This window comes from Mesoplodon mirus (genome assembly GCF_964341445.2).
Source record: "Mesoplodon mirus genome assembly, chromosome: 12".
Taxonomy (NCBI): Eukaryota; Metazoa; Chordata; class Mammalia; order Artiodactyla; family Ziphiidae; genus Mesoplodon; species Mesoplodon mirus.
This window is the reverse complement of record NC_138988.1, coordinates 38,032,631-38,059,943: the sequence shown is the minus strand read 5'-3', so window position 1 is coordinate 38,059,943 and position 27,313 is coordinate 38,032,631. Positions and strand designations below refer to the sequence as shown.

Genomic DNA, 27,313 nt, shown 5'->3' with positions numbered 1-27,313 from the left:
AACAGCGCCTGTGCAGCGCGACTCAGCCGTGTGGCTGTGGGGGACTGTCCCAGGAAGTCCCGGATGGGTAGGCGTCGCACCCGGAAGTTAAGAGGCTCCGCGACGGAGCGGCAGGGCGCGCGGCAGAGCCCCGAGTAACCCACTTTCTCGGGAGGGAACCACCTCGTCAGGTCGGCGCTGCGGGTGAGGCAGGTGAATCCCTAGCGTGTAGGGGAAGCATGCCAGCGGCAAGTGGGGAGGCTGTACGCAAAGGGACTCAGGCCGTAATTTCGACGCAACTGGGAACTACAATTCCCGTAGCGCTTCACGCCCTTCCAGCAGGCGCTCCCGCCCGGCGACGGCGTGGTGCACGCTGGGATTTGTAGTCTATTACACGGCCTTGCCCATCTTACCTGGAAGGTGGGCCAGTGATCAGTGCCAATCCAGATGCGGGTACACGCTGACAGGCCACCAGTCCTCGACTATTCCTGGTGCCTGCCTTAGTAGTGTCCCTTCCTGCCTTAACTTTTTGGAAGAGAGTGGCTTCCTGCCCCACAACCCTTGCTCCAGTGAAAGGAGTGGACAGCGGGCACCAGAGACCCTTGCTTACTCTGCTATGCTTTCAGGCTACAAGCCGGCCTGGTTGACCATGGCCCTTTCTGTGGAGACCGAGTCGCACATATACCGAGCTCTGCGCACTGCATCTGGGGCTGCTGCCCACATTGTGGCCCTGGGCTTCACCATCTTTGTGGCTGTACTTGCCAGGCCTGGCTCCAGTAAGTAGAATTCATAGTTGACTTTTGAGAAGGAAAGTGTCACTTTTCCTGGGGAGCAGGGGCAATAGTAAGCCTTGGGTCTGACTCCTGGGAACGGCCTGGTTGGCTGAGGGACATGCTATGCTGGAGGAGTAAGTGGGGTGGAATAGATGAGAGTTGGGGCTCTGCCAGCTTGGCCAGGTCCCATAGAGTACCTGGCTTCTCTTTTCTTGGTGCTCCACTTAGCTGCCTCTTGCAAAGTGCAGGGGGAAGGAGGGAGGACTGCCAGAGGAGTGGCAAAGCATGGCTTCTGATCCAGGGAGGGTCCAGGAAGAGATGATAGGTATGGGGTCAGTTTGTTGCAGCAAGAGGGGGCTTGCATTTTGGCAGCATCTCCTTGGGCAATGAGCTACTCATACTCCTCAGCCTGTGGGGATTGGCGTGGCTGGGTTCTTCTTGCTTCAGCTTCACGAGGCTTCCTCTTCTCATTCCAGGTCTCTTCTCCTGGCACCCCGTGCTTATGTCTCTGGCTGTAAGTAGTGGGCCTGGCCAGCTCTTAGGGATGGGAGGGAGCATAGCTATGGGTGGTGGTCTTAGCGCCCTCTAAATGTTAATGAACACTTAATATCTGTTTGAAGTAATGGGATGTGGGGTTGGATGAACTGTATGCTCCAACTCCTGCCTATAGTTTATATCCCACGCTTGAACTAGAGTATTCGAGATGCAGGGCAAATGGGTTTGTCTAAGCACAAAATGAGGCTTTGTCCACCTCCAGGCAGGAGGCTTAGAATATGCATTTGGGTGTACCTGCGTCCCTTTTCACCTTAATTTATAGTGATGCACCTAATTTTCCTGAAACAGTGCACCCACGTGGCCAACTCTTGCCAAGAAATTGTATCCAGTCCTGTGTCAGAAAAACGCTTGTGAATCATTTATAACTGCCACATCTCAAACCTTGTGTTTGCTGGGTAGCACAGCAGAGATGACATTTCAGAATAGCACCTAGAAGCAGTGTGGAGAGGTACCTCCTGCTGGTTACTCAAAGCAGATGTTCTGTCCCAGATGGAATTCTCCACTCTTGTGCCACCAAATAGATACTCGTTAGTGGGGAGAGAATGAAGCGGAATCTGCCCACACTAGCTGGCAGCTTAGGTTCTATCTAACGCTTTCTTCCCTTCTGCTGGGCAACACTCTCATTTAGTGTCCCATCCCTGTCTCCCCAGTTCTCTTTCCTGATGACCGAGGCGCTGCTGGTGTTCTCTCCTGAGAGTTCGCTGCTGCGCTCCCTCTCGCGGAAGGGCCGAGCACGCTGCCACTGGGTTCTGCAGCTGCTGGCCCTGCTGTGTGCACTGCTGGGCCTGGGCCTTGTCATCCTTCACAAGGAACAGCTTGGCAAAGCCCACCTGGCCACGTGGCATGGGCGGGCAGGGCTGCTAGCTGTGCTGTGGGCAGGGCTGCAGTGCTCAGGTGGGGTGGGGCTGCTCTACCCCAAATTGCTGCCTCGATGGCCCCTGGCCAAGCTCAAGCTGTACCATGCCACTTCTGGGTTGGTGGGCTACCTTCTGGGTAGTGCCAGCCTCTTGTTGGGCATGTGCTCACTCTGGTTCACTGCCACAGTCACCGGTGGGGTCTGGTACCTGGCTGTGCTATGCCCTGTCCTTACCAGCTTGGTCATTATGAACCAGGTGAGCAACGCCTACCTGTACCGCAAGAGGATCCAGCCGTGAGCTCTTCCCAGAACTAGGGGAAGCCTGGATTTGCCCCTCAGTGTGGTAGCCGGGGCTGAGACCTCCTGGACTCTCTCAGCTGACTCGGTCACGGGACACCTCAGGCACTGGTGCGGTCACGGGTAGCCGGAGTCCTTTGTGTGACATTATTACTTGCTCCTCATGCTGGAGTACCTCCCCTTTCCTTCTTTCTCTGCCATCCCAGAGGAGTTTATGGCTCACGTGTCTGGATGAAGTTGGGTTGCAAAACTGCCCCCTGCCCACAGCAACTCAACTTGTGCTGGTATGTCCAGAAATGAGAGAAGAGAAAAAAGTAAAATAAAATTTTAAAAAAGACTGAAGGGACTTTCCCGGTGGTCTGGTGGTTAAGACTCCGCACTTCCAATGCAGGGGGTGTGGGTTTGATCCCACGTGCCGTGAGGCGTGGCCAAAAAAATATAAATAAATAAATAAATAAAGACTGAAAAGACTGGATGGGAGGAACAGCCCAAAGCTGGGGATAGTTCTTGCTAATGCCATCAGCATGAAAAAATGGGCAGCTGGGCAAGATGGGGACCTGTCCCTGGCTGCTCACTGAGGGGCTAAAGCTCTCTTGGCACACTAGCCCCCCGGATCTGGCTGCTAAGCACCCCATGCCACCCAGGGCCCTAGCAGGCCCGAGGGCTGTAGCTGTGAATGGTGCGGCTGTGTGTATTTCAGTCTCCCAGCTGCTCACTATGTTGGAGTTTCTAGACTGTGGTGGTCAAATCTGGGCAATGACAGGATGGGAGCTGGGGATGGGCTGCCTCCCTAGGTGTCAGGCCCTGAGCACTCTGTCTTGGAGGTGAGCCATGGATAAGAACAACTCCTTATGATAGAGAGGCGCTTAATTATCAGGTCCTCCAGGCAGGGCCTCCTTCACCAGGCAGTGCAGGGAGGCAGAAAGTAAGTAAGAGCCTGAGGTGACAGCTCTGGGAAGACTGCTTGACAGTGGGCATGTGGTGGTGAGGCAAGGGGGAGTGTGATGGGGGGAAGGGCATGAGGGCAATGGGCTTTTTATCCAGCTGGAGTAGCCTTGGTGACCGAGCCCTTGAACCTAGAGTTAAGTCCCTGTCTAACTCTGCAGTTGAGCATGATGAGGGGGCTGCACAAGGTGGTCTAACAGAGCCCAGAAGCCATACCTCAAAGAACTGCTTTATTGATACTGCGAGGCTGGGCTTGGCTGCCCACTCAAGTGGTCCTGTAGAAAATACCTGGGAGCTGTGACTGTTCTGGCCCAGAAGCAGCTATGGCCACAGCAGAGGGAATCAGAAATCTTGACATGAATGTAGTCTCTTTGCGGGCGGGCAGGGATGTACAGCCCTGCACTGGCTCCTGCACTGGCTGGACCCCCAGAATGTTTTTGGCAAATCCTTGCCTTGGCTCAGGCTCTCGGCAACCAGTATCAGGTGTGAGGGTTGGCCTAGGAGCCATGGCACCAGTGCCCCTGCAGCCACTTGCTTGAGGCTGCCTGCTGAGGTACAGTCTTACCTCAGATGGCCTGGGCTGGCTGTGCTTCAGAGGCCCCATGCCTGGCATAGTGGTTGTCTGGAGTTGGAACCAGGTAGCAAGAATCCTGGGTAGTGTTGGCGAGAAATAGCAGAAGGCTGTGGCAACCCCCAGCAGGCCTTCTTCCCTCTCCTCAGAGCAGTCAGTGCCCTGGAGTAGCTGAGAGTGTGTCAAGGGGGGCTTGGGAGAAGAGGTGCTACGCTCAAGGTGGTCTAGAGTTACAGCTTCGGGGGAGCTGCCTCAAAGGTGATCAGGCTGGATTCTGGGACAGGCCCCTTCCCTGGGAGCGTGGGGGCCTTGTCTGACGGCAGGGGGCTATCCACTTTGGCCCCAGCCTCCTCTTCGTCGTCTTCCATGCTGGGCCAGACGGACTGGTCCTCCACTCGCTTCAACCGCTCGTTGAGGGCCTTCAGAGCCAGTTGCCTGGGGCCAGGGGAAAGATGACAGGTCACTCGGGATCTGAACTTGGCTCATGCCCTGCACTCTTTCCCCCAGGAAACTGACATGCCTTACTGCTCACACTCCTCTCTCAGAACCCTATGGGTTCTCCTTCCCCATACAGGGCCCAGGGCTCCACAGGGATTAGATTAGGGCACACTCTGCCATCAGAATGAGGACCCAAAGGCTGTAGGGCCTCCCTTCCATAGCTGGGGCACCTCCAGGCTGAGAAGGCCAGCTGGGTGCCTGCCAGCCTGCCCACAGGCCAGCCCCAGGAATGGTTCTGAGGATGGTGCCTAAGGTTGGGCAAAGCTGGTGTCCCTGGGCAGACAGGTGGAAGGGCAAGTCCCTGGACATGTGAGTTTCTGCTGGGCACTGGCATCACGTTCAAGGCATTACTTCTCCCCCTCTCCTTGTTAGGAGTATTTTGAGCCTCCTGGCAAGGGTCTGTGGGGAAGTTTGGAACTCAAGCACCTGCCTTGGCTCTCAGCCTGGGAAGCAGGGCCAACCTGGGTCAGCTCACCCCTCCTAAATGACTCTAATATTCTCCTTCCGAGAAGAATCTCCAAACCCACCAGGACCTCTGTTAGAGCAGGAACACACAGCGTCCTAGCAGGAGGACAGGAAGGAGAAACAATCCACGTGGGTAGGGCACAGGCCAGAGCCTACTGGTTCCACTAGGCAGACCCCTGGAGACCCCGCTCTGAGGGGAGGTGGGAAAGTCTGCTAGAAGAAAGTATATACGTGCACTTGGGACCCTGCCCACCAGGAGTTGGGATGCCCATGCTGCCAGGTAACACTTCTACTAGTGGTCACTGTGGACCCCTGATGCCTCCAACTCTGTGCCACCAGCATGGGGGACCTGTATAGCCTTCCATGTTCCAGCAGAAATCCAAAATCTCCACCATGCCAGGGAACATGACAAGAGGGACAACAAGAACACAGGCACAGAAAGCCCCAGCACACTTCCACCCTGTCCTCCAGCCTGGCACCATGGCAACTTGGCACAGACAGGATGCTGCTACCCAGGCTCCCATTCTGGAGACTGCCTTGTCAATTCTGTTTAAAGCCTGCCAAGGTAGAGAGATGGTGGCATGCTAATCACTCCCTCACAAGGGTCAAAGATAGGAACCCCTGCCTCCCACTATCACTAGCTCTTTGGGTCAGGGAATGGCGTGCAGCAAGACGTCAAACTGGTTGGTGGAGTAACCCCATCCCCAAGCAAGGTAACAACCACAAGACTATGCCAAGAACCCACTTCCTGACACCCCCCCACCCCAATCTGCCTCCACCTGTCCATTTTCTTGGGGCTGCGCAGAGGTTTTTCCAATGTTCAGCCAACCCTAACAATCCAAGATTTCTCACTGCGGGAGGGGCCACCACTGTGGCCTGGGATCACCTGAACAGCTCTGAGGACAGCTCAGTTTCTACCAGGCCCAGCCCTCCTGACCGCATCTCCTCCACTGGATAAGATTAATAGAGACCTCGGTCTTTAGGATTCATCAGCCACAGAGACACAGACTGTAGAGCCCACAATCAAGCTCTGCAGCATGCAGTGTGTACTTTTCAACACCTGCCACCTTGGACCATAGTAATCTGTGGCCTTCCCCAGCTGGAAACTCCTTCAAGAAAGGGGTGTGGCCCACACTCCACAGCCCCAGTGGAGAGTAAGCACAGGGACAACTCCAGCTGAATTCATAAAGCTGCCTGCTAAGAACTCATTTCACAGGTGAGCAAAAGCAGAAGGCTTTGACAAATGCAGAAAGTATGAACAGAGCCTTGCTCTAAATTTCACTACTCAAGTACCTGCATCAAAAAAACCACTCAAGAATAATGTTGAGGGGGCTTCTGGTGGCACAGTGGTTACGAATCCGCCTGCCAATGCAGGGGACACGGGTCCGAGCCCTGGCCAGGGAGGATCCCACATGCTGCGGAGCAACTAAACCCGTGCGCCACAACTACTGAGCCTGTACTATAGAGCCCACGAGCCACAACTACTGAAGCCCATGCGCCTAGAGCCTGTGCTCTGCAACAAGAGAAGCCCACGCACTGCAATGAAGAGTAGCCCCCACTCGCCGCAGCTAGAGAAAGCCCGCGCGAAGCAATGAAGACCCGACGCAGCCAAAAATAATAAATAAAATTAAAAAAAAAAAAAGAATAATGTTGGAAACAGAGCTGTGACCACTCTGGTAAGTCCACAGACCTGGGAGAGGGAGAAAGAGATGGATTAAAAAAGATCTGTCCTGCCCTGGCCAAGGTGCATTCAGTGAATAATTCAGTTGGGATTCCTGATGGTGCAGATGGCTTGGTTTACAGATAATGAAAAGGTTGTCTCTACTTCCTGGTGTGGTCAGCAGGCTCCCTCGGTGGGTCATGTGGCTGTCCCCTGGGTTTGGTGACACATGCCTGCCAGAGTAGGCGGGGGGGTGGTGGGGGTGAGGGGGTGTGTCTAAGTCTAGTTATACCCCAGGCTTCCCTCTCAATAAATAAGCGGCAGAGAAGCGCAACATCTGAATTAAGGCTCAGGAAGAGGGTGTAGTCCAGCGTTTGGAAACTAGAGTGGCCCAGACCATCTCTTAAGGATCCCATGTCTCCTTCTCTGTCCCTCTCTCACAGGGAAAGAAGGACCAGAAGGGTGTTTCTGGCTCCCACAGGACTAGTGTCTAGGATATGGAGATTCTGAGACAAGGCCAGGGTTACGTGTACCTGGCTCTCCATTTGCCCCTCACACAGCTCAAAAGGAAGCAGGGCATTTCTTGAAACTTAAGCGGCCTGAGTGGTGAGAAAGGCCACTTTTACTCCCTAATTTTGGAAAGCACCTCCTGCAGCCCAGACACTTAAATGCTGAGCTCCAGGCCACAAGCTGGCTTTTCTCTCTTTCTGAATCCGCCCCAACATCTGACTGTAGGCTGCCAGCCTACATACAGCAAGCACCTCAACAGATGGAATGTGACTTGATTAATGATACTCTCCTAGCTCGACAAGGTTTTGGAAGATTCCACAGTACCTTCTCCGCTCTGCGTCTTGAGGGTCTGTGCCTGGGAGGCTGATGGTGATGGAGGATGGGGCACCCACATCATAGCGCTTCACTGTCTTCTGGCATATCTTTACCTTCACCAGGAGGCCATGCACCAAGTTCGCCAACAGCCCCACCACAGGCTGCAGGATCTCAGGGAAGAAGGTGGCAAAGGCAAAGTGGTCGGCCATGTCGCCTCGGCCTCGGCTATGGCGCTGGTAGAAGCGAAGATACACCCAACTGGAGATCAGCCCAAAGCCATAGGAGGCCAGCGCTGGGCTCTGGAGCAGTGTGGCCAGCCGCAGCAGCAGCAGCAGTCCCAAGAGCAGCATGGGCACCACACTGACACGCACCTGAGGCACTCGCAGGACCACACAGTCCCCCATGGTTTGCTTGAGTGCCACCAGGACACCACCTAGGAAGCCCAGGGCGCCGTGGATGCGGACAGTGAAAAGGTACACCAAGTTGAAAGAAGCCATGTAGGTGAGGAGGTAGGCGAAGGCCCCCAGTAGCCCCACAGACACGTTCACCACTGAGAAGAAGATGAGCAGCTCCAAGGCCCCCCAGAGGGGCTCCAGCAAACGTCCAGCCACCACCACTGTGGCCAGGCTGATGGCCACATCCCACACATGCTGTTCCATCAGCCCATGGGTGGCCAGGGTCCAGATCCAGAAGTTGGGTGGAAAGAGGTAGCCTGGGGTGACCGCCAGGCAGCCCGTGTCCACGGCGAAGGACAGCAGGTAGAGGAATAGTACCGCAGCGCACAGAGCCTTCACCACCACGCTGGCGCTGGACAGGATGGCCCCCAAGTGTTGGCGGGCGCCCGGTAGGGCGCGCTGCATCTTCCTGGCGGGCGTCGGCCTTAGGAAAGGGTTTAGTGGGCTAGGGGCCTCCCCGGGGCCTCGTCCCAGTCCGGCCCCGACGGGAGGCCCGGGTCCGACCTAGTCACTGGCCTATGGCCCCGGTGAAAGCTCCACTTCCGGTCGGGTCGACTCCGGTCCCAAAGGGCAGAGCCGGGCCTGGTCGCGGGGCCGGGGCCTAGGCCCCTCGCCGGGGATCTGAGGGAAGGCCCTGGGCAGCTTAGGCACGCCTGCCTGCCTGCCTGCTCTGTGTGGCCACCGCGCCGACCGGACTGGCGGTGATCTCAGGGCTCGATCTTCTCCATCCACTCTGGGGCCCTACGGTCGACGCGGGACTGGAGGCTGGTTCTGGGCCGGAGTCAAGTCTGGTCAGCTCCGCCTCGGCCTCGGCTTCGACCGTACCTCCTCCCTTCTCAGGCTCCGACAAACAGCGGCGCTGCGCCTGCGCGCCCGGGGAGGCGGCAGGATGCCCTCTGAGCGTCGGCCTTGCGGTTCCGCGGCATGCTGGGACATGGAGTCCTCGGCCGGAGCCGGGACCGGCAGATATCAGGGTTCTGGGTAGAACAACAAGTCCCAGGAGGCTGTGCGCCGGAAGAGGAGGGTGTGCTTGGGAGTTGTAGTTCTCAGGACCGTTTCCGTCAGTTCTCCAGAGGTGGGGGAGGGTGAGCGGGCATCGGCAACATCAGGAGAGCGGCGGGTACCAGCGGCAGCACAGCTGCAGGCCACGCGCGTGCTGAATTTCCCGGAAGGATTGGCTCAGTGTGTGCCTGTTTATCTGAGTGGGTGTGTCCTAGTAGGCAGGTGTGCAGGTAAGAATGTTGGATGGTCGAGGGGGCGCGAACTCCTGGAACTTCCGCGGTCTGGTGTGTGCCCGACTCAGGTTGGAATTCTTGCTCTGCGTTTTGGCGGCTGTGTGACAATGGCCAAATTCCCGAACTTTGTTGAAACTCAGTTTCATGGACAGTAAAATGGAGATGATGACAGGACCTACCGTGAGGATCCAAGGGGACTGGCGTGTACAATGCCAGTCCACCCTGGGTGCTCAGTGAGTGTGTTGCCCAGGCTGACCTTGTTACAAATGAGGTGGAGCCCATACTCGAACTCGGATCTCCAGCCCCCAAAGGGGTGAGACTGGGCTTCTCTTAGTGACTCTCTTCCGCACCACAGTCAGTCGCTGATCCTGATGAAGAGAGGTCTCTCCACAAACATGGGTCAGGCTGGCCTTGGGCCTCCACCTCACTGCAACGGTGGCTTCAGGTAGGTTGTGTCCTGTGCAAAACTGATTTTTGTTTTTTGTATATTGAGTTACTTTTTAAAAATGTGCATATAATTAAAATAAATATATGACAAAGTACATTTATAAAGTGCAGAATCCCTTCCTTTCTGCCACTGATCTCAGTACAACTGCCGACCTGTGCACAGCCTTCCAGATCACAAAAGGTGTTGCTTTCCTTTATCTTTGGGCTCTGGGCTCCTGCTGGATGCCACCCCAGGGTAGGGTTGCCAGATATAGCAAATCAAAATACAGGGCACTCAATTAGCATTTCAGTTAAACAATGAATAATTTTTTCAGTATAAGCATGTCTTCAATTTTTAGCATAGTTATGTCCCATGCAATGTTGGGAACATACTAAAGAATATTCATTGATTATCTGAAATTCCAAATTTGATTTGATGTTCTGAATTTTACATGGCAGTTCTACCCCAGGACCTCTGGGGCTGTTGTGGAGCATGGGAGCTGTCTCAGAGGTTGCTAGTTAGGCTTTGCTCTGTGGCCAACCCTTGCAGAGGGTGAGGAAAGGTGTCTTCACTAAGGCCTGGAATGCCCTCTTTTATTTATTTAGCATCCAAGGTCCCCAAGCCACAGGCCACCTCATTTCCAAAACCTTTGCTGGTTTCTTGCATCTGGGAGAAAGGATTTCTCCTAAGTCTCAATTTGCTCATCTGCAGTATGGAGATAAACTAATATCCAACTCTAATGTTGTGGTGAGGACTCAGCACAGGGTGAGTGCATAGTGTGGAGTGTGTACTGTAAGAGAGCAAGTGTCAGTAGTACTGGGAAATCTCTGCACTGGTGGTTATAAGTCTTTCTCGTTGAAAAGAAACTCGAAGGTCACACAGAATAGGATTGACTATTAAGAGAGTTGGGATTAAAATGAACAAGGCTGTAGGGCTTGCCAGAGGGAGGCCCGAGATTTGCTGAAATGGACTCAGAGCTGTGTTCCAGCGTGAGCAGCAGTGGCCACTGACAGCACCAGGCCTCCCCTGGGCTGGGAAGGAGCAGCCATCGTGCTTGTGGGTGGGCCAGACCTTGGCGTCCTCCGGACAGCAGCACTGGCCCTCAAACACAAAGTCATGGACTTGGGCCAGGTATTCACTCTCTGCTCCACCTGGAGGACCTGCGTAGGCCCAGGTAGTCTTGATCCTACTGGCTAGAAGCCTGCATCTCATCTCCATCTTCTTTCCTCCACAGTCTTGGCCTTGAGCCTCTGGGAGACTTTTTTTTTTTTTAAAGACAGCTTTTCCTGGAGGCTTTTGAGAAGATTATACGAGACAAAGGATGTCAAGGATCTAGCACTTAGGAGGCCTGGGAAGTGTCATGCCCTCCACCCACCAGAGACCTGGATTGCTATGGCCTTCACTCCCAATTAAGTGGTTTTAAGTGGGGCTCTGAGGTCATGGCCACCTGTCTTCAAGCCACCCAGTCCTCACTCCAGGGCAGAGACAGTGTATGGGAACCATTTGAAGTGAAAATATGAACATTATTTAATAACTGATCTTCTGTAATAAACCATTTGAAAATATTTTACAAGGGATCACACACACAATATTTTACAAAGTTTCTTGACTTTTTTGTCGCTGTTGTTTTTCCGACTTGTCTGTACAAAATAGAACAACCAAAAAAAAAGGGCAGATAAAAGGAAATGGCCCCCCAGTCCCCCACAGATCCCCCGAGCCTGAGGTGAGGGTCAGCCAGGTCGGGTGGGTGATGAGAAGGATCAGACCCAGCTGGGGGTTTGACAACTACCTGATGGGGATTGCTTTGTCTGCTTTTCTGTTTTTAAAACTTAAAATATATATTAATTTATCTGTATATGTTTCTTTCTTTATTTTTATATTCTCCATTGAGCACCTGACTACACTACAGTTACACACACGCCCCTGCAAGACATGGCTGGCATCTAGGCTGGGTGTACAGCATGGGTGCCCACCCTGGCACCAGCAGTGGGCATGGACCATACACACACACTGAGAAAGCGACAAGCAACGTGACATTAATTAACGGAGCCATTAATTAATGCATCACCCTCCCCCCCCTCCTCCCAGTCCATCTGAGCCCTACGACCATATCCCCCTGCCCTCAGTCCCCCAATGGCCCCCAGGCTGGGATGCCTTTGCAAGAAATGACCAGAATGAATGGTGTGAAGAGATGTTCCCAGGCCCAGCCTGTATGTGTGCACAGAGAGTGTATATGTGTGTATGTATGTGCAAGTGTGTGTTCAGCAGGGAGGAGCAGTTTGGCCAGGGAGTGTGTGTGTGAGTGGGAAAAAGACAGGCCTGAGCGTATAAGGGGCAGATTGGGGGTGGGATGACCCAGCTAGGAGTAATCAAGTCACCCCCGCTAAGGCAAAGGGTGATGCCTGGTGAGAGTTCCTCTGCTGAGGGGTGCAGGCAGTGGCACGTGGTCCCACTGGGGGCCTGACACTAGTGAGAAATGGTTACAATGAGCACCTGGCAGGGTCAGGGGCATTAAGGGGACACTGGCGGCTAGGTCAGGACAGAGGGGTCTTCACCCTTTGCCCCAGCATTTGGCACTGTTTGACATTCAGCTTTAGAGATGGGGGACCAGCTGGGTTACAGGTCAGATAAGAGGCGGATGGTGAGCAGGAGATGGAATGTGCACATGCCAACCTCCCACCAACCCCTCACCCCATATAAGGCTTTGTGAGCCCCCACCCTCACCCCACCCCAGGGTGTGTGTGTCTGTGCACGTCTGTTTGTGTGCCCTCCTGGGTATGTCGGAGTCCAGTTTCTGTCCTCAGGGCTCCAGGTGTGTATGGGGTTGAGTCTTAGCCAGTGTCACTGTCACTGTCCTGCCACCTGCCGGGCTTGGGGAGGGAGAGGTGGCTGTAGGCCTGAGAGAGGCAGGAGCTCATTGGGGGCTGCCCCAGGACCTCTCTCCTGCCAGGACTTAAGCTGGGATGCACAGGCCTCAAACTGCCCATCTCAATTTCCTCCATTAGTCCCAGATTTAGTCCTGGGTAGAGCAGAAGGGCCAGGTTAGAGGAGTCCAGCTGGGGCAAGGCCTAGGTCTTCCACACAAAGGGAGCCTCGGGGCAGGGCGGGCAGTGGAGGCCTGGTTTGGCACCAGTACTGTGGCCTCCCTGGCCCAGCCCTCCGGGATGGGTGAGTCCAGTGGGAATGAGGGGTCTGGGGACACTCTGACAGTTCAGCAGCCAGACGTGGCCTGGGGGCCAAAGACCTGCGGCGCCCTCCTTCGGGACCCCCCCCCCCCACACACACACACTCCAAGGCGCAGATTCTGGGGCCAGGCGCACTCAGGTCCTTCAGTGAGGGAGGGAGGCGAGGCTCTAAGGCGGGAAGTGTGGGGCGAGGGAGCAGGGGAGCGGCGGGGAGGCCTGGTGGGGGGAGTGGGCACTCAGAGGCGGCGAGAAGGGTGGGCGTGGACTTGAGGCTGCGGCCGGGGAGGCAGGCTCAGGAGGAGCAGCAGCTGCAGGGACACCAGGACGCCCAACGACGGTGGGAAAGAGGCTCCGCGGCCGCAGTCTGAGGTATCTTCCTGCGGAAAGAGACAAGGAGCAGCCGGTCTGCGCGGGCTGGGCGGGCAGGGGGTGCGCAGGGCCGCACTAGCCCTGGGGCAGGGGAGCTGCAGGTCAAGGCCGCCGCCCCCCTCCTCACCGTGGCGTTGTAGTCGAAGCAGATGTGTGGGCCTCTCCGGTATCGCGGTCTCTGCACCAGTTCACACTGCTCCGGGCCGTCCGCTGGGCATGGGTGGGGAGTCAAGGGGCGGCGGCACGGAGGGAACGCGCTGGGCGGGAGGGGCCGGGGAGCAGCGCGGGAAGGATACAGTGTGTCTCCTTCTGCAGCAGCCGGCCAGCCTCACACTGGCTGCACAGCGGCTTCTCTGCCACCACGAAGAGAAGGTTGGTGTGGGTGAGTCTCTGCGCGTGGAAGAGCCTGGAGGCAGCACAGAAAGGCGGGGCGCTGAGGTTCGCCCCACCCCGCCGCCCCTCTCCTCCCCTCCCCTCCCCGCTGCAGCCTCGGCCCGGCCCGGCCCCACCCCGCCCCTCTGGCCAGCTCCGCGCGCGCACCTGGAGCAGTTTCCGCAGTCGATGATGGCGTTGTAGGAGGCGTTCACCGAACCGAAGTAGTACTGGGTCTGTTTCATGACGCAGCTGCTCTCGCGCACCTCGGGGTTCCCCTCGGCCTCCGCGGGGTCTGCGAGGGTCCAGAGCCCCTCAGCTGCACCCCTACACCCTGAGCCTCACTCAGCCGTAAGCCCCGCCCTCCCTTTGGAGTAGGTCTCAGATTGGGGAGGGGCTTTGAGGAGGGACCTCCAAAGCCCTACCTACCTGCCTGGAACCAGCTGTGGTAGATGAGACCATAGAGAAGTTGCTGGAACAAAGACCTGCAGGGCATGGGTCACCAAGTGGGAGTGGTCAGCAGAGGCCAGTACCGTGCCCCATTTCTTTCCAGCCCTCCTGCCCAGGGAGAACCCTCCCTCTCCCATTTCCCCTGGGGACTCACCAGGCCGCAGCAGAGGTCCACCAGGCTAGGTTAAGGAAGTCTGCAATGGTGGGCTGCAGTGGAGAGAGTGGCACGGGCTCCTACTGCTGCCCCTGGACCTGGTTCACCCCCAGCTTTCTCGTTAGAGGTGGGGGGTCATCTGTGGGCAGGTCTCCCAGTCCCCCCATCTGCAGGCCAGGCATTGCTGGGGCTCACCACAAAGATGCCCCGGGGTGCAGCACCCAGGTTGCCCGGGGGCAGGGGGGCACAGGCCGCCTGATAGTCGTAGGACTCCTTGCGGGTGTAGAAGGAGTTATTGTAGAGTGCCAGCATCAGGTTGGCATCCACCTCACTGAAGAATCTGCCCACCTGAGGAGGCCGGGAGGCAGTGGTAGTCACAGGGCTGGCAGTGCCATATCCCCAGAAGGCTCAAACCCGGACCCTCTCCTTCCACCCTCTTCCTGACCCTCACCTGGTCCCACTGATGGTTCTGGTTTGACAGCACCAGGAATCCCCCATCATCAATGAGGACACAGAGCAGGTCCTGAGAGGTGGGAAAGGGGGAGGAAGATGGGGAGGGGCTCCAGCCCAGCCTTTCCTCCACAGACCCTGACAGTCCAGTAGCTGACTGGAGGGGGCACCATTCCCCCAGTTCTGGTAAAGCTGTGAAGTCAGGGTGGGATGTTGAGACCCACTGGCTAAGGGATGGGATGGGCTAGGAGCTGCAGTTGGGACTCAGGTGTCCAGGAGTGGGGTAAGCTAGGGTTCAGGGCACACGCACCTCGTTGTTAACCTCGCAGTCCATCTCACAGTGGCTGTTGGGGCCGCACTGCTGGGCAGAGAGCAAGGACCGTAAGTGCCCACCAGTTTTTCCCCTCCCATCACCCTTTATACATCGGGGACCCTGCCTCCCCATAGGCACCAGAGCCACTCTGAGTGGGAGGACTGGTAGGGGTTCCTGGGGACTCCAGAATGGGTGCTTCTGGGCTTACTGCCCTCATCCCTGACCAGATACCTTCTGAGGCTGGTCCTGGTGGGTACGGTTGCTGGCTAGCACCTTGAACTTCTCAGCCCAGGCCTCTAGGTCCAGCTTAACGCCTACCACTGTGGGGGAGAACAAGGGGCCATCAATGCCCACCTACCTGGGCAGCACACTGCCCATTTTCTCTTTCCCTACCTCCGCCCTGGGTATTCACCTGCTGGCCTCAGTGTGCGTCCACCTAGGCTGAGCTCCACAGCCGTGCTGACGAGGATGCCCACCGTGTCATTCTCCAGCTCCAGCGGCCTTAACCGGGCTGGGGGTGGATGAGGTGGGGTGGTCAGGAGTAGGGGCTGGCAGCCACATGACCACTCTGTGCTGGGCCCTGTAAGCCCAGGAGCCCAAGGCAAGGCTGACCTCAGCCTAAGCACCGGGCACCCAGCATAGCGTTTGGCACAGCCTAGCCCCCTCTTTATCTGCCCCATCTCAGCCAGCCAGCCTCGTATTTGAGAGGGACCTCAAAGAGCAGAGCCTCGCCCTGGCTGAGCAGACAGAGAAGCCTCAGCTTCCCACCTGCTGCTGTGAGCCTGGGAGGACACTCACCATCCTGTTGTGGGGGCTTGAAGACATAGCCATGGTTATCCAGGCTGCGGCGGTAGAAGCTGGCATTGAAGGGCTCAGGGGTCTCTGTCCAGTCCTCAGCTGCCCTGGTCACACAAGAGGTTGGTGGAGGGGTGGCTTGTGGGGGCAGTGGTCTCAGCAGATGCAAGAAGGCCTCTGGGCAGCGGGACAGGCGGGGTCCCAGCAGGGGCAGGGTGTCGGATAGTGGGGCAGGTCACTTACTTGTTGGGGAATACGCGAGTGATGCCGCCATCAGTGGCGGCGAACACGGCCAGAAGGCTGTACCTGGGGGCAGCAGGGAGGTGAGGTCACAGACCTACTTTCTGCAGGGCACGGCCAGCGCCTCTGGGCCCATCCCAGCCATCCCAGCCTCCTGCCCCCACAGGCTGGGTGGTGCCTACGTATTGAGATCCTGGTCCCGCCACACACGCTCCACCAGCTGCTGTGTGATGCCCGTGTCCAAGATCAGGTTGTGCAGAAGGAAGTTGTTGCCTGGAACAGGAGGGATGGGGTGGAGGGAGGATCTTCTTGTGGATCCCTGCCCACTCTCCCCGCTACCCCCAAGCCTCCGAACCTTCCCCGTGACCTGGCCCAGGACCTGCCCTTGGTTTGGGCCTGCATGTTTCCACACATGCCCAGTCTCTGGGTTCCTCTGGGCTGCCCCCTTGCTGTCTGGCACTGCCCAGACCCTGCTGCCCCACCAGTCACTCACACTGCTTGGAGTCTGGAGTCACTTTCTCCATGAGCTCAATGAAGTTCTTCAGGAACTCGGTGTTGTTGTCTGAGGCATTCAGTTCCTTGCAATACTCTCTGGGGGTGGGGAGGGGCAAGAAGAGTGGGCTTGGGGGGATGCACAGGGCAATAGGGTTGAGGCTTCCCAACAGGCCTGCCAGGCCATTCGCTGAAAAGCCCAGGCGTCAGGGAGGGGCATGTGTATTCTTACGGGCTGCAGTGACTATACGCCCGGCAGGTAACCAGGTCTGGACAGGGGCAGAACTGACCTGCTTAGGTGCAGGAAGCAGAGAATGAGGGTCTGCTTCCTCCACCCAGGCAGGTTCTCCCTTCTGGGCATGGCCCTGCAGAGCCTCCCACCTCTCCTGTGTAGCTGGAGCTAGACAGTGCACCTGGGAGGCCCCAGGAAGTGCCTCATGGCTGGCTCATCCAACTGTGTGCCGTGGCGTTCCGTGGGCACAGTGGGTGGAGTCCTGGCACTGGCTTAGTTGGTCTGAGACCTCATCCTGCTGCTTCCTGGCTGTGTACCTTCGGGCAACTCACTCAAGCTCCCTGAGCCTTAGTGTTTTTCATCATACCACAGAGGGTGTCACCAAGTCGGTGGGAACACATGGGTCCTTGGATCGGCTGTTCCCTCTGCTCAGAGTGCTCTTCCCCCAGAGGTGGACAGGCCAAGTCCCTCACCTCCTCAAGGTCCTCTCTGAGCTCAGACTGTGGGTCCAGAGAACGTAGGGGCTGAAGGGAGTGGGGAGATCTGCTTGGGGTTCTGCTCCCCAGAAAGTCTTGGCAAGCAGTCCTTCTACCCTGGTACATGGAGCTATCTTTACTGCCTAGTCCCTCATCCATACTCCTGCCACCAGAGACCTCCTCACTGGCCTGCAGGGCAGCAACTTTGTGGGAAATTTTTATTTTTATTTTATTTATTTTATTTTTATTTTTATTTTTTTTTTTGTGGTACGCGGGCCTCTCCCTGTTGTGGCCTCTCCCGTTGCAGAGCCCAGGCTCCGGACGCGCAGGCTCAGCGGCCATGGCTCATGGGCCCTGCCGCTCTGCGGCATGTGGGATCTTCCCGGACCGGGGCACGAACCCGTGTCCCCTGCATCGGCAGGTGGACTCTCAACCACTGCGCCACCAGGGAAGCCCATGTGGGAAATTTTTAAATGCTCTTCTTCCTGAGGCTGTGCTAGGGCCCAAAGCTTGGTGAGGGCACCTGGGACTGAATCTCAGTCCCCACTTGCTCCCAGGGCCTTTGTGCAGTACACAGCCTGAACTTCTGTATGGGGGAGAACACACCTGATACACTTAGAGTGACACCCATACAGCTGGACTTGGGATACAAGTCACCTGCAATCCCTCCCCCTCACATAGTATGTACACTTACACTCACCCAACACATATTTATTGAGCTCTCCTGTGCCAAAGATACAGAGGTGACAAAAACAAACATGGTCCCTGCCCTCAGAGCTCCCTCAGGGTCCTGTGGGCCACACAGGCCTTTCCATACATTCCCACAGTCACCAATGCACACGGCCACCCCACATTTACACTTGGACTCCTACAAATGTACACGATGACTCACAAATACAAACACACATCTACAGAGAGTCACAGCGAACTTTGTGGGTGCATGCACGCACGTGCACACACATGGAGGTTAGGAGTGTCCAGAGCCCCCGTGTGGTACCTGAGTGCCCATGGATCTCTGTCAGTTGCACCCACCTGCCCTCATGCAAAGCCCAGGCCACAGGGGAGGGCTTCACCACCTGAGGGCCTGCTGGCCTCCTCAGATGTGGGCCAACAGACAGATGGTGTGCACACGAGGGTGCACGCCAGGGATGGTCCAGGCCCAGGCCTGTGCTGGGCCCTGATCCCTTACTTTCTAGAGAGCTCTTCATAGCTCCCATCCCCTCATCCCTGTACCTCTCCCCAGTCCTCAGTGAGCCACCACACCTAGATGGGGCACTGCCGACAGGGGCTCTGGCTGGCTCGGTCCCCACACCCACACAAACACTGACTGACACAGGACAAGGATGGGTGCGGGGTGGGGGTGGGGTGGGGAGGGCGCCACAAACCAGAGCAGCAGCTGCCCAGTGAGGGGCGTGCTGCGGACAGCCGGCGCAGGGCAGAAAGGGCTCCTTCCTGGTGGCCTGGGAGGGCAGGGAAGGTCAGCAGAGAGTCCAGAGCCCTCCCGTCCGAGGCCTGGTGGGAGCTGAAGCTATGGGCACTGGTGCCTGGTGCAGCTACATGGCCCAGGTATGCACACGGCCACACATACAGGGCTGTGCATGGCAGGGTGACACTGCACAGGACACAGACACACAGCTCCAGGCAGCAGTGCAGGAGGTGGGCCCAGGGAGGTTGGGTTAGGGGAGGACACCTCAGCAAGGCCACACGCAAGCTACCTGGGAGCAATGAAAACATGTCCTTCAGACTCAAAGCTGCTGGGGAGCAGGAACTCAAAATCTGCAACAGAAACGGGGGGTTATCCGGCGGGGGCTGGGGAGGCGGGAGGCCAGGGGTTCAGAGCTGACGGGGCTGGAGGGACAGGGAAGAGGGTGGCTTGAGGGAGGGAGACACCAGCAAAGAGGAAACCCGCCACTTCCACGTTCAAGTTCGAGCCAGAGAGAAGGGGTGGGCGGGGAGGGCCTGTGGAGACTACAGCATCGCAGGAGGAGGGCAGTTATAGCCAATATGTTGCCCAGGCCTGGTTCTCTGTCGGCAGTGAGTCCCTTGGCGTGGCTGTATATGCTTCCATACGGCTGTATAGCACATATACACGGACATACACACACACATATATATACACACACTGCTATATATATGCATGGTCTGGGGGAGGCACCAGTCTCGCTCTTATCACATCCATAATGGAAAAAACCGCATGCTGAGCTTCCTTCCTCCAAAGAGACTCTGAGGAATGGAACTGGCTTTTGGCTGCGGATTTTTATCTCTCTTTGCTGTAGCTGTTTGCATTTTGGTAGGTCTTGCTTTTATTCTGTGTCAGGCATCAACATGGCCAAACCGAGGGGGTTCCTCACGGGCATAGACAGTCCAACCAGAGACAGTGTGGGCAGCTGGGGGTGGGCTGCAGTGCATTGTGGGGGTTCAGTGGTCTTCCCTGGGGTAGGAGGCTGGGTGAGGGGAGATCTCTGAATGTTCCCACACTGTGAGAGGAGAGTCTGGGAGCTGGGAGGGCACAGAAGCGCTGCTCAAACATGAACACCCTCTTGGGCTGGGGGCATGAGGGCAGATTCTGGCCTATCTAGAAGGCCTGGGTCTGGTCTATCCTTCTGAGGACCTGTCTGGACTCAGAGCAGCAAGGGAGAAGCTGGGGGCTCCAGAGAAGGCATGGGGTGCTGTTGAGGGATCCATCGACTGGGCCTGTACGTGTGTGAGAGTGAGCACATATGTATGAGCGTGTATGTGCATGTGAGAGCACGTGTGTGTATGCATGAGTGTGTAAGCATGTGTGCAAAGGTCCCTGTGTGGGTCTGTGAGTGAATCTGGGGATGTGGCTACTAGGGCTCCTCTGGGGCCTCTCCCTGCCCAGCTGGGCTGGCCACCTTGCTGGTCTGAGTCTGGGAGGTGTCCCTCTGTTCTCGCACTCTGGGCAATGCACCTCCCTATCCTTTCACCCAGATTCCAACCTCTTTTTTTTTTTTTTTTTTTTGCCACGCAGCATGTGGGATCTTAGTTCTCTGACCAGGGTTCGAACCCACGCCCCCCCCTTCATTGGAAGCCTGGCATCTTAACCACTGGACCGCCAGGGAAGTCCCAGTGCTTTATTTTTGCAGAAGAGGGGTCTTCCCTGTTCCAAAATACGCCCACAGTGCACTGCAAGATTCTGGGGAGGGGGACTTTGGGTGCCCGGAGGAGCTGGGCAGTCACTGGTTGGACTGTTGCTTTCTGATAGGACTGTGAGGCGGGGTTTGGACACAAGCCGACAGGGAAGGGTTGGGGTGGGGAGAGGAGGAAGAGGAGAAAGAAAAAGAGGTGGGGGGAGCAGGAAGGGAGACTATGCTATGGTTGTCATTGTTATCAGGGCCCTGCATTTCTGGGGTCACTGGGAAGGATGTAGGAGGGGGAGACAAGACAACTCAAGCGAGTGGGAGTAGGGCACGTCCTCCACCTCCACCCAGGCCAGTGGGGGCAGCTGGATCCCCTTTGCTGGACTAGGCTGGACAGGGCCACTAGGGCTTCTTAGGGAGGCCCTACTTCCCCATGTGGACTGAGGACAGGACATCTCCGCATGGCTCTCCATGGCCCATCTGCCACGGTGTTCCATGGTGGGGGCCTCTCTGTGCACCAGCGGCAGAGACCCTTGTGTGCTGTCCTCTTTCACTCCTCTTGTTCTTTGCCAGGACCTGTGAGTTCACTGCCTACCTTTTCCCGAAGTCTCTGGCTTAAGTACCTCTGAGTGCCAGAATCTTTTTCTTCACTCCCAGCCTGATTCCCTCTAAGCTCCTTTGCTGGCCCTTGGGGTCCAGAAGGATCCCCTTCTGTTCCCAGCCAGGCCCAGGGGCCCTGAGTCTGCCTTTATTTCCCAGGGGAACACCTTCCATACCTGACCACTCTTCCCAGGAGCAGCCAGCACCCCAGGGCAGGGCTGGGCCAGTGAGCCTTAACAAAGTCACCAGGAGTAGCAAGGGTGGCAGGGGACAGGGGTTTCAGCACCTAGGCCAGCGTTGGGTCTGCCTTGCTCTCCTGGTGGCCTGGCTGCTGCCCTATCCTGCCCCTGGGCCCCAGGGTCAGGGTGTGGGGCTTCCAAAGCCTTCTGTTTCCCCTTGGGAGCGCTGCCAGCTTCTGGAGAGAAACTGGAGAGATCTGAGGAGGGAGAATATCCCCGAGGAAGCCTCACATAAGCCCCTTTGAGGACTGATCTACCCCCTACATCTCAGGCCCCTTGCCCTAGTGGGTGGGAGGTGGTAGAGAGGCATCTAGCCCTGTCCCCACTGTTGAGTTGTCTTGGAGGGACAGAGAAGGTGGGGTGGGGGGCAGAGGCCTGCCCAGAGGGAACGAGGAGGATGAGGAGAGGGCCTGAGCTCTTAGAACACGCCGGAGACCACCCTGCAGGCAGGGCCAGGGGAAAGGGCTGCTGGCTCTAATAGAGGTTTAGGGATCAGAGGAAAGGCAAGAACTAGAGGAGCCCAGGGGATGCTGGTGGGGAGCCCTGGAGAGCAGGGGTTTGGCTGGTCCTGGGCAGGGAGGGGGGCAAGCAGGGGCGTGAGGGCAGGGGGTGGGGTGGGGAGAGGAGGGTGCACTGGTTCTGAATATACTTGCCCTTCAGTTTGCTGATTGGCACTGGGACAGTCCACCAAGAGAGAAAGCGAGGAAAACAAAAACAACACAAACACAAAAACAAACGAAAAGGGGGAGGGGAAGGGGAGGGGCACAAACAATATTTTATTCAATGGCTGTTTGAATGAAAATATTGTGTCTCATCATCATACCAAAAGGAAACTTCTTGCAAAAAACGACATGAGAGAGAAAGAGAGAGCGAGAAAACTCAAAGGAGATGAGCCCCAGTCAGCCAGGCAGGTGGGGGGCGCCCGGTGGGGCCGGAGCCCCAGCCTCCCTCCCAGTGACCTCGGGCGGTGGGCAGGCGGGGCCACGGGCTCCAGAGGCCTCTGGGGGAGGCCCAGGGTGAGCAGGACATGCAGGGATGAGCCACAGGCAGAGGAGCGGGAGAGGGAGGGAAGGAAGGATGAAGGGCAAGAGACAGGGAGGGTGGGGGAGGCAGGGATGAAGGCGGGAGGAAGGGAGCAAAGGAGGGGAAGGGGTAGGAGAGAAGATGGAGAGAGGAGAGTGTGAGAGGAGAAGAGAGGGAGAGGGACTGAATGGGGAGTGGGAGGGAGGGGATGTGGGAGAGAGAAATGGAGGGAGTGAGCAGAGGAAGAGGGAGGGAGATAGAGAAGGTGCAGGTGCAGGGAGGGGAAAGGAGGAGGGAGGAGGGGGAGAGGGAGCTGGAGGGAAGGAGGAGGGGCAAAGGGAGAGAGTAAGGGGGCAGGAAGGCGATGGAGGCAGAGGGTGAGAGAGGAGGTGAGGAGGAAAATAAGGGAGGATGAGCGAGGGGGGACAGAAAAGGGGGCAGGGTGGGGAGAGACCCGGGGGTGGTGCCGCAGCGGGAGAGTGCTGCGCAGGGAGCAGGGGGCAGGAGGGATGAGAGGAGGGGGTGTCTTCCAAGAACTCAGCCCCCAGGCGTGTGTGGGGGAGGCAGGCTAAGGAGGGAAGACACGGAGGAGGAGAAACCAAAAACAGAACCTCAATGGAAACCATGAGAGAATGGTCTGGAACCAAATCTGAGAAAAGGCGAGCATGCAGAGTTCCACAGACTTTCCGATGGCTGGTGCCCCAGCCTGCCGGCGCCTGGGGGGTGGGCAGATTGGGCAGGAGGGGCCACCTGGCCACAAGCGGCTGGCTATGCTGCCTGGGGCCAGCCAGGGTGCGGGGCAGAGGCGGGGGTGCAGGGCGCAGGCAGGGGCCGGGCCACTTACACTTGACCTGCAGGATCTGGTCACTGAGGTTGGCTTGGAGGTAGAAGGTGCTGTAGGGCGGGAGCACTAGCCCTAGGCTGGGGAGGAGGGGATGGGAGGAGCACAGGTCACTGCTGGAGAGAGGCGGGCCCCATTGGCACCCTCCTCCCCATGGCTTTGGAGCTGGGTAGAGAGGCCCAGGCTGTGGCATCCCCTCCCCCGACCACCAGGGACACCTCTCCCTGGTTAGCTGTGAGAGATTCGGGGCCTAGGGGCCTGGGCCCTCCACTTCCCGAACTCTCCTGGAGGCCTCAGAACTCCCAGCCCCAAAGCAAATCCCCATCCCACCCCTCGCCCCAGCGGCCTCCCCCAGCACACCACCTGCCCAGCCAGTCTCCTCCAGCTGGCCAGCAGCAGACTCACGGGGGCAGAATACTGTCAGTGAGCTAGGCTGTGGGGGTGGGGGTGGGGGTGTTGCCATGAGAGTGGGGTCCATAGTCCCCGGAGACTCAGGCCATGTGAGAGCCAGCTAAAAGCAGGGCTGGCACTAACACAGTGAGGGGCAGTCATGGGCTGGTGCTGCAGTGTGAAGGAGACCAGCTCTTGGGGCACGCAGAAGACAGTCAGTACACTCTCTGAGGCTGTGACAACTGCTGAGAGCAGGCCGGTGAACGTGCTGAGGATGACATCCTGCATGCACACATCCAGGGATACAATCCAAGGTGGGAGGAATGTAGAGAGGGTGGCGGGGAATGGGGAGGCATCAGATGCACTGTCATGTCTCCACTGTGCGCTCCCAGGAGATGCTGCTTGTTCATGAAGGGCCAGCGAGGGACCCTTGGGACTGAGCACCCAGGAGTGAGAAGTAAGCAGCCCTGGCTGCTGGGGCCCCACTGGGATTGTGGTCACAGCCCCTGAGAACTGGCACACGGGGGTGGGGGAGGGAGGGGCAGCAGGGCTCTGGGGCTGCCCTGCCCCTCCCTGCCTGCCCAGCCTGGCCCCACTCACCTGTAGTTGGTGCTCCTTATAGGCACCCAGGTGTAGTTCCGTATCACCTCGTCTATGTACCTCTGGGAGAAGAGGCTGGGTCAGGTGCTTGGGGTAGCAGGCAGAGGTGGAGTGGGGGGTAGGAGGGTGTCCACCCTGACCTTCTGTCCCCCTTCTGCCACTTTCTCACCTCATCCAAGGACTTGACCAGTGTTCTAATCTGTTTGTGGCCCTTATTGCCATCGATCATGCTCCGACGGATCTGGAAGGGTCAGAGACTGGAAGGGTCAGAGACGTGAAGGGTGGGGCCCCTACCCTTCTCTGCTCTGGATGCCCGCCCCCATCCCTCCTCCTCTTCTTCTCCTTACCTCCTCCTTGTTCTCATCCTCCAGCTCTGCATCCAGGAAGTCCAGGGTCACAGGCTCCCGGAAGTTGGTGGTCTAGGGGAGGCAGGGCAGGAAGTCAGGACTCCTCCTCTCACAGGGTTTACCCCCCATCTGCAGGCCACTCACCTGGCTTACCTGGGGCTTGAGGTTGGGGTGCAGCAACACGTAGCCATTCAGGTCAATGGCAAACACGTAGCCGTTGGCTCCAAGCTGGGGGTATAGATAGGGGGGCTTAGGGCCTGGAGGGTTGGGCAGGGATTTCCTGGGCTCCAGAGCTCTTCCTCATCCTGCCTTCCACGCTGCTGGGGGGTGCCATCTGCCTTCCTGGGTGAGGGACCCCCACATGCCACTCGGCCCCAAACCTACCTCTCAAGCCAAGCCCAGCAGGCTGGTGCCCCTCATGCACTAGCCCTGGCCCATGCTGGCTAGCTCTGTGGGACCTTAATGTGATTTAGCCTTCTCAGCCCCTCCCCTGGGTTCTCATGGCGCTATTAGTCAGCAGAACCTCTCCACCTCCACTGGCCCCACAAGGCTGCTGTTGCCCTCCCCTCCCCTCCCCACTACGGCCTCTTCCTGGTCCCCATCTTGGTAGAGTGCAGGGGGACAAGTGTACCCTTGGACTACCTGGGGTGTCCCTTCCAGGTGTAAGGGAAAGAAAAGCAGGACTCTGGACTCACCCCTTACCTCTCTGAGGCAGTTTTCTCACTGCACATGGAGGTCAAAGACAAGGGGCCTTCATATGGCTCAGGTTTAAGCATGCTGACACACATCTCCCAACCTTTTCATAACCAAGTCCCAAGCTCCCTTTGCCATAGGCCCTGGGTCAGCCACACTGATCTGGCCCCTTCCCTGGCTTATGATTCTGTTTTTCACCTTCAGGCCTTTGCCCAGAGAGTTCCCTTTGCCTCCAAGGTACGCCTTCACCTCCTTTCTACCCAGGACACTCCTGCCTATGTGACAGACCAGGGGTCGACAAACTAGGGCCCATGAACCACATCTGGCCTGCTGCCGGTTACTGTACTGCTGTGAGCTAAGAATGGTTTTTACATTTTTAAATGATTGAAAAAGAGGGATTTCTATTTCATGACTTGTGAAAATTATTTGGAATCCAAATTTTAGTATCTACAAACAAAATTGTATTGGAACATAGCCATGCCCATTTATTTATGTTTTGTCTCTGGCTGTTTTCTCAATGCAGAATTGAGTATGAGTATTTAGGCTAGCAGAGACTAAAATATTTATAATCTGGCCCTTTACAGAAGTTTGCTGATCCCAGTTCTAGGCCCAAGATCACCTCCTCTGGAAGCCTTCCCTGACTACCTGAACTCGGAGAACTCCACAGAGGTGTGGGAATCCCCATCAGCCTCTGCTGAGCCTGGCTTGTGTCCACAGGAGAGGCAGAACAGGGAGATGGGCAGGTAGACACTCACCGTGTAGTTGGGAGTCAGCCTCTTGATGTCATTCAGAGCCACGTCAATGCCCATCACGCCCAGGATCAGCTGGTTCTGGGAGCAGAGGCAGGGGTTCTGCAACAGGCTCAATTCCATGGGGGGAGCCACCGTGCCCAACTGCCCATGCCCATGACCTCAAGCTGCTCTCAAGCTGCTGCCCCTGTCCAGTTTAGAGGCCTGCCTATCCCCGCTCCATCCCAGACCCGTTTTGGGCATGCCCAGCTCTCCCCAGGCATGACTAGCCCTTCCCCAGTGGGGAACCTCACCTTCTTTTCCCCAGGGCCATCCTGCGTCAGGTTGAAAACAGGGAGGGTCCCTGTCACCACCAACCCCAGCCCCTGAAGGGAGAGGAGGAGGATGGGTCAGACTCCTGTGGCCAGCCATGCCCCCACCCTGAGTGTTCAGAGCAGGGGTGCGGGGACAGGCCACCTCTCTTTCTCCTCTGTTTGGTTTACCACCATAAGGGGGCCCTCATGGGACCTGACCCTGTGGGCACATCCTGGGGGGAAGATCACCGGCCCCACCCCTTCCTTGCCCCGAGGCCTTACCAGTGCGTCCTCGTACACGTTGGTCCATTGAACCTGCTTGGCCTCCTTGCCCGCCAGCACCATGGGCCTGCCCAATACATCTAGATATTCCTGGGGAGGTGGTGGGGGCAGGGGTCGGGGGTCATGAGTCTGCCCCTCCCACTGTATCTTCCTGTCCTGCCTCCCCATGTGTCAATTAGCCACCAGGGGGCGCTCTCATCACACAGCAGCCCATGGTTCCCACGACCCCGCGAAGCAAAGACAAGGGGCTGGGAGGAGGGGCGCCCCCACAGTCTCACCTGCGTGTTGATGCGAATGGCACCGATGGAAGGGATCTCAAAATAGTAACCTGTGAGGGAAGGGGAGGCAGAGGTGGGCCTGGGTGCTGCTTGGGATCCATGGCACAGGAGGCCCTGTACCCTGGGGTGTGTCTGCAGCACTGACTGGTCTCTCAGGTTCCCTCCCTTTTTGGTGCCATTTCCTCTGAACTCATGTCCCTTTAGTGCTCCCTGCCATTACCCTGTGAATGGAACCAATGACATGGAAGGGGCTGTGAGTGTAGGGGTGTAAGGAAGCAGAACTGGGATGAAAGGAGGAGCCTGAGGCCTGAAGTCCCTCATTCTAGGATGGCAGTGACATTCAGAGTCCACCTGGAGGACAGGCCCAATTGCATGGAGAGTCAGATTGACCAGACAACAGATGCAGGAGCAGACAAGCTAGGGACAGATGAACAATGGACAGTCAGATAGGCGGAAAGATGCTGAGTCAGATGGACAAGTTAGCCACATAGAGAGATGACCAGTCACATATACAGAGACTGGATGAACAAGCAGCTGGAAAGCTGGACATATGAAGGACACGTGGACAACCAGCCCAGTGGATTGGCAGGACACGGCAGGCAGGCCCTGTGGCAGTGACACCCGGACAAGGTACCTTTGTTGGTGCAGGCCATCCACTGCAGGGGTGTGACGTCGTAGTTGTGCTGCCCCACGGAGAAAGTGAACACGCGCACCTGTTTGGGGCTTGAGGTTACTGCCGTGGCCGCCAGAGGGCAGCCCTCCCCTGTACCGGGCCAGGTCAGGGCAGCCCCAACCTGGGCTGAGCCTC

General features: G+C 57.3%; 3 protein-coding genes across 8 annotated transcripts in view; 1 reads left to right on the top strand and 2 right to left on the bottom strand.

Moving 5' to 3' along the window:
- The first annotated feature begins 48 nt into the window (after window positions 1–48).
- On the top strand, window positions 49–2,797 carry CYB561D2 (cytochrome b561 family member D2). Of its 4 annotated transcripts, none has more exons than XM_082639815.1 (4): window positions 49–170; window positions 606–755; window positions 1,229–1,266; window positions 1,958–2,797. In XM_082639815.1, exons 2-4 carry the CDS (start codon window positions 629–631, stop codon window positions 2,459–2,461), a joined length of 669 nt encoding a protein of 222 aa, XP_082495941.1. In that variant the 5' UTR covers window positions 49–170; window positions 606–628; the 3' UTR covers window positions 2,462–2,797. The 4 variants fall into 4 exon arrangements, with proteins under 4 accessions (XP_082495941.1, XP_082495938.1, XP_082495940.1 ...); XM_082639812.1 differs by having other exon boundaries at window positions 73–183; XM_082639814.1 differs by having other exon boundaries at window positions 88–188.
- An 821-nt stretch (window positions 2,798–3,618) lies between these two features.
- Window positions 3,619–8,747, bottom strand: TMEM115 (transmembrane protein 115). The gene is made up of 2 exons (XM_082639811.1): window positions 7,434–8,747; window positions 3,619–4,411 (listed from the first exon to the last, which is right to left on the bottom strand). Exons 1-2 carry the CDS (start codon window positions 8,282–8,284, stop codon window positions 4,207–4,209), a joined length of 1,056 nt encoding a protein of 351 aa, XP_082495937.1. The 5' UTR covers window positions 8,285–8,747; the 3' UTR covers window positions 3,619–4,206.
- A 3,536-nt stretch (window positions 8,748–12,283) lies between these two features.
- Window positions 12,284–27,313, bottom strand: part of CACNA2D2 (calcium voltage-gated channel auxiliary subunit alpha2delta 2) — a gene marked incomplete at its 5' end in the record, with an annotated part of 137,042 nt that continues 122,012 nt past the window's right edge. The window contains 26 exons of one of the 3 annotated variants that reach the window (XM_082638266.1): window positions 12,284–13,103; window positions 13,223–13,305; window positions 13,392–13,501; window positions 13,636–13,762; window positions 13,897–13,952; window positions 14,072–14,124; window positions 14,267–14,419; window positions 14,523–14,594; window positions 14,832–14,879; window positions 15,066–15,154; window positions 15,247–15,345; window positions 15,633–15,736; window positions 15,873–15,935; window positions 16,052–16,142; window positions 16,363–16,460; window positions 18,785–18,863; window positions 22,877–22,953; window positions 23,864–23,925; window positions 24,033–24,104; window positions 24,211–24,282; window positions 24,364–24,438; window positions 25,659–25,733; window positions 25,946–26,017; window positions 26,228–26,317; window positions 26,506–26,555; window positions 27,140–27,218. In XM_082638266.1, coding sequence (XP_082494392.1) covers window positions 12,963–13,103; window positions 13,223–13,305; window positions 13,392–13,501; window positions 13,636–13,762; window positions 13,897–13,952; window positions 14,072–14,124; window positions 14,267–14,419; window positions 14,523–14,594; window positions 14,832–14,879; window positions 15,066–15,154; window positions 15,247–15,345; window positions 15,633–15,736; window positions 15,873–15,935; window positions 16,052–16,142; window positions 16,363–16,460; window positions 18,785–18,863; window positions 22,877–22,953; window positions 23,864–23,925; window positions 24,033–24,104; window positions 24,211–24,282; window positions 24,364–24,438; window positions 25,659–25,733; window positions 25,946–26,017; window positions 26,228–26,317; window positions 26,506–26,555; window positions 27,140–27,218 — 2,190 coding nt within the window. In that variant the 3' untranslated portion in view covers window positions 12,284–12,962. Of the gene's footprint in view, window positions 13,104–13,222; window positions 13,306–13,391; window positions 13,502–13,635; window positions 13,763–13,896; window positions 13,953–14,071; window positions 14,125–14,266; window positions 14,420–14,522; window positions 14,595–14,831; window positions 14,883–15,065; window positions 15,155–15,246; window positions 15,346–15,632; window positions 15,737–15,872; window positions 15,936–16,051; window positions 16,143–16,362; window positions 16,461–18,784; window positions 18,864–22,876; window positions 22,954–23,863; window positions 23,926–24,032; window positions 24,105–24,210; window positions 24,283–24,363; window positions 24,439–25,658; window positions 25,734–25,945; window positions 26,018–26,227; window positions 26,318–26,505; window positions 26,556–27,139; window positions 27,219–27,313 lie in introns of all 3 variants that reach the window. The other 2 variants (XM_082638267.1, XM_082638268.1) reach the window with 2 other exon arrangements.

Excerpts from the sequence above, each read along its gene's own strand:
- CYB561D2 (XM_082639815.1), top strand. The coding sequence starts at position 629 with ATGGCCCTTTCTGTGGAGACCGAGTCGCACATATACCGAGCTCTGCGC. Across the intron at positions 756-1,228 it reads ACTTGCCAGGCCTGGCTCCA|GTCTCTTCTCCTGGCACCCC; the intron begins GTAAGTAGAATT and ends TTCTCATTCCAG. Across the intron at positions 1,267-1,957 it reads CCGTGCTTATGTCTCTGGCT|TTCTCTTTCCTGATGACCGA; the intron begins GTAAGTAGTGGG and ends CTGTCTCCCCAG.
- TMEM115 (XM_082639811.1), bottom strand. The coding sequence starts at position 8,284 with ATGCAGCGCGCCCTACCGGGCGCCCGCCAACACTTGGGGGCCATCCTG. Across the intron at positions 4,412-7,433 it reads CAAGACGCAGAGCGGAGAAG|GCAACTGGCTCTGAAGGCCC; the intron begins GTACTGTGGAAT and ends CCCTGGCCCCAG.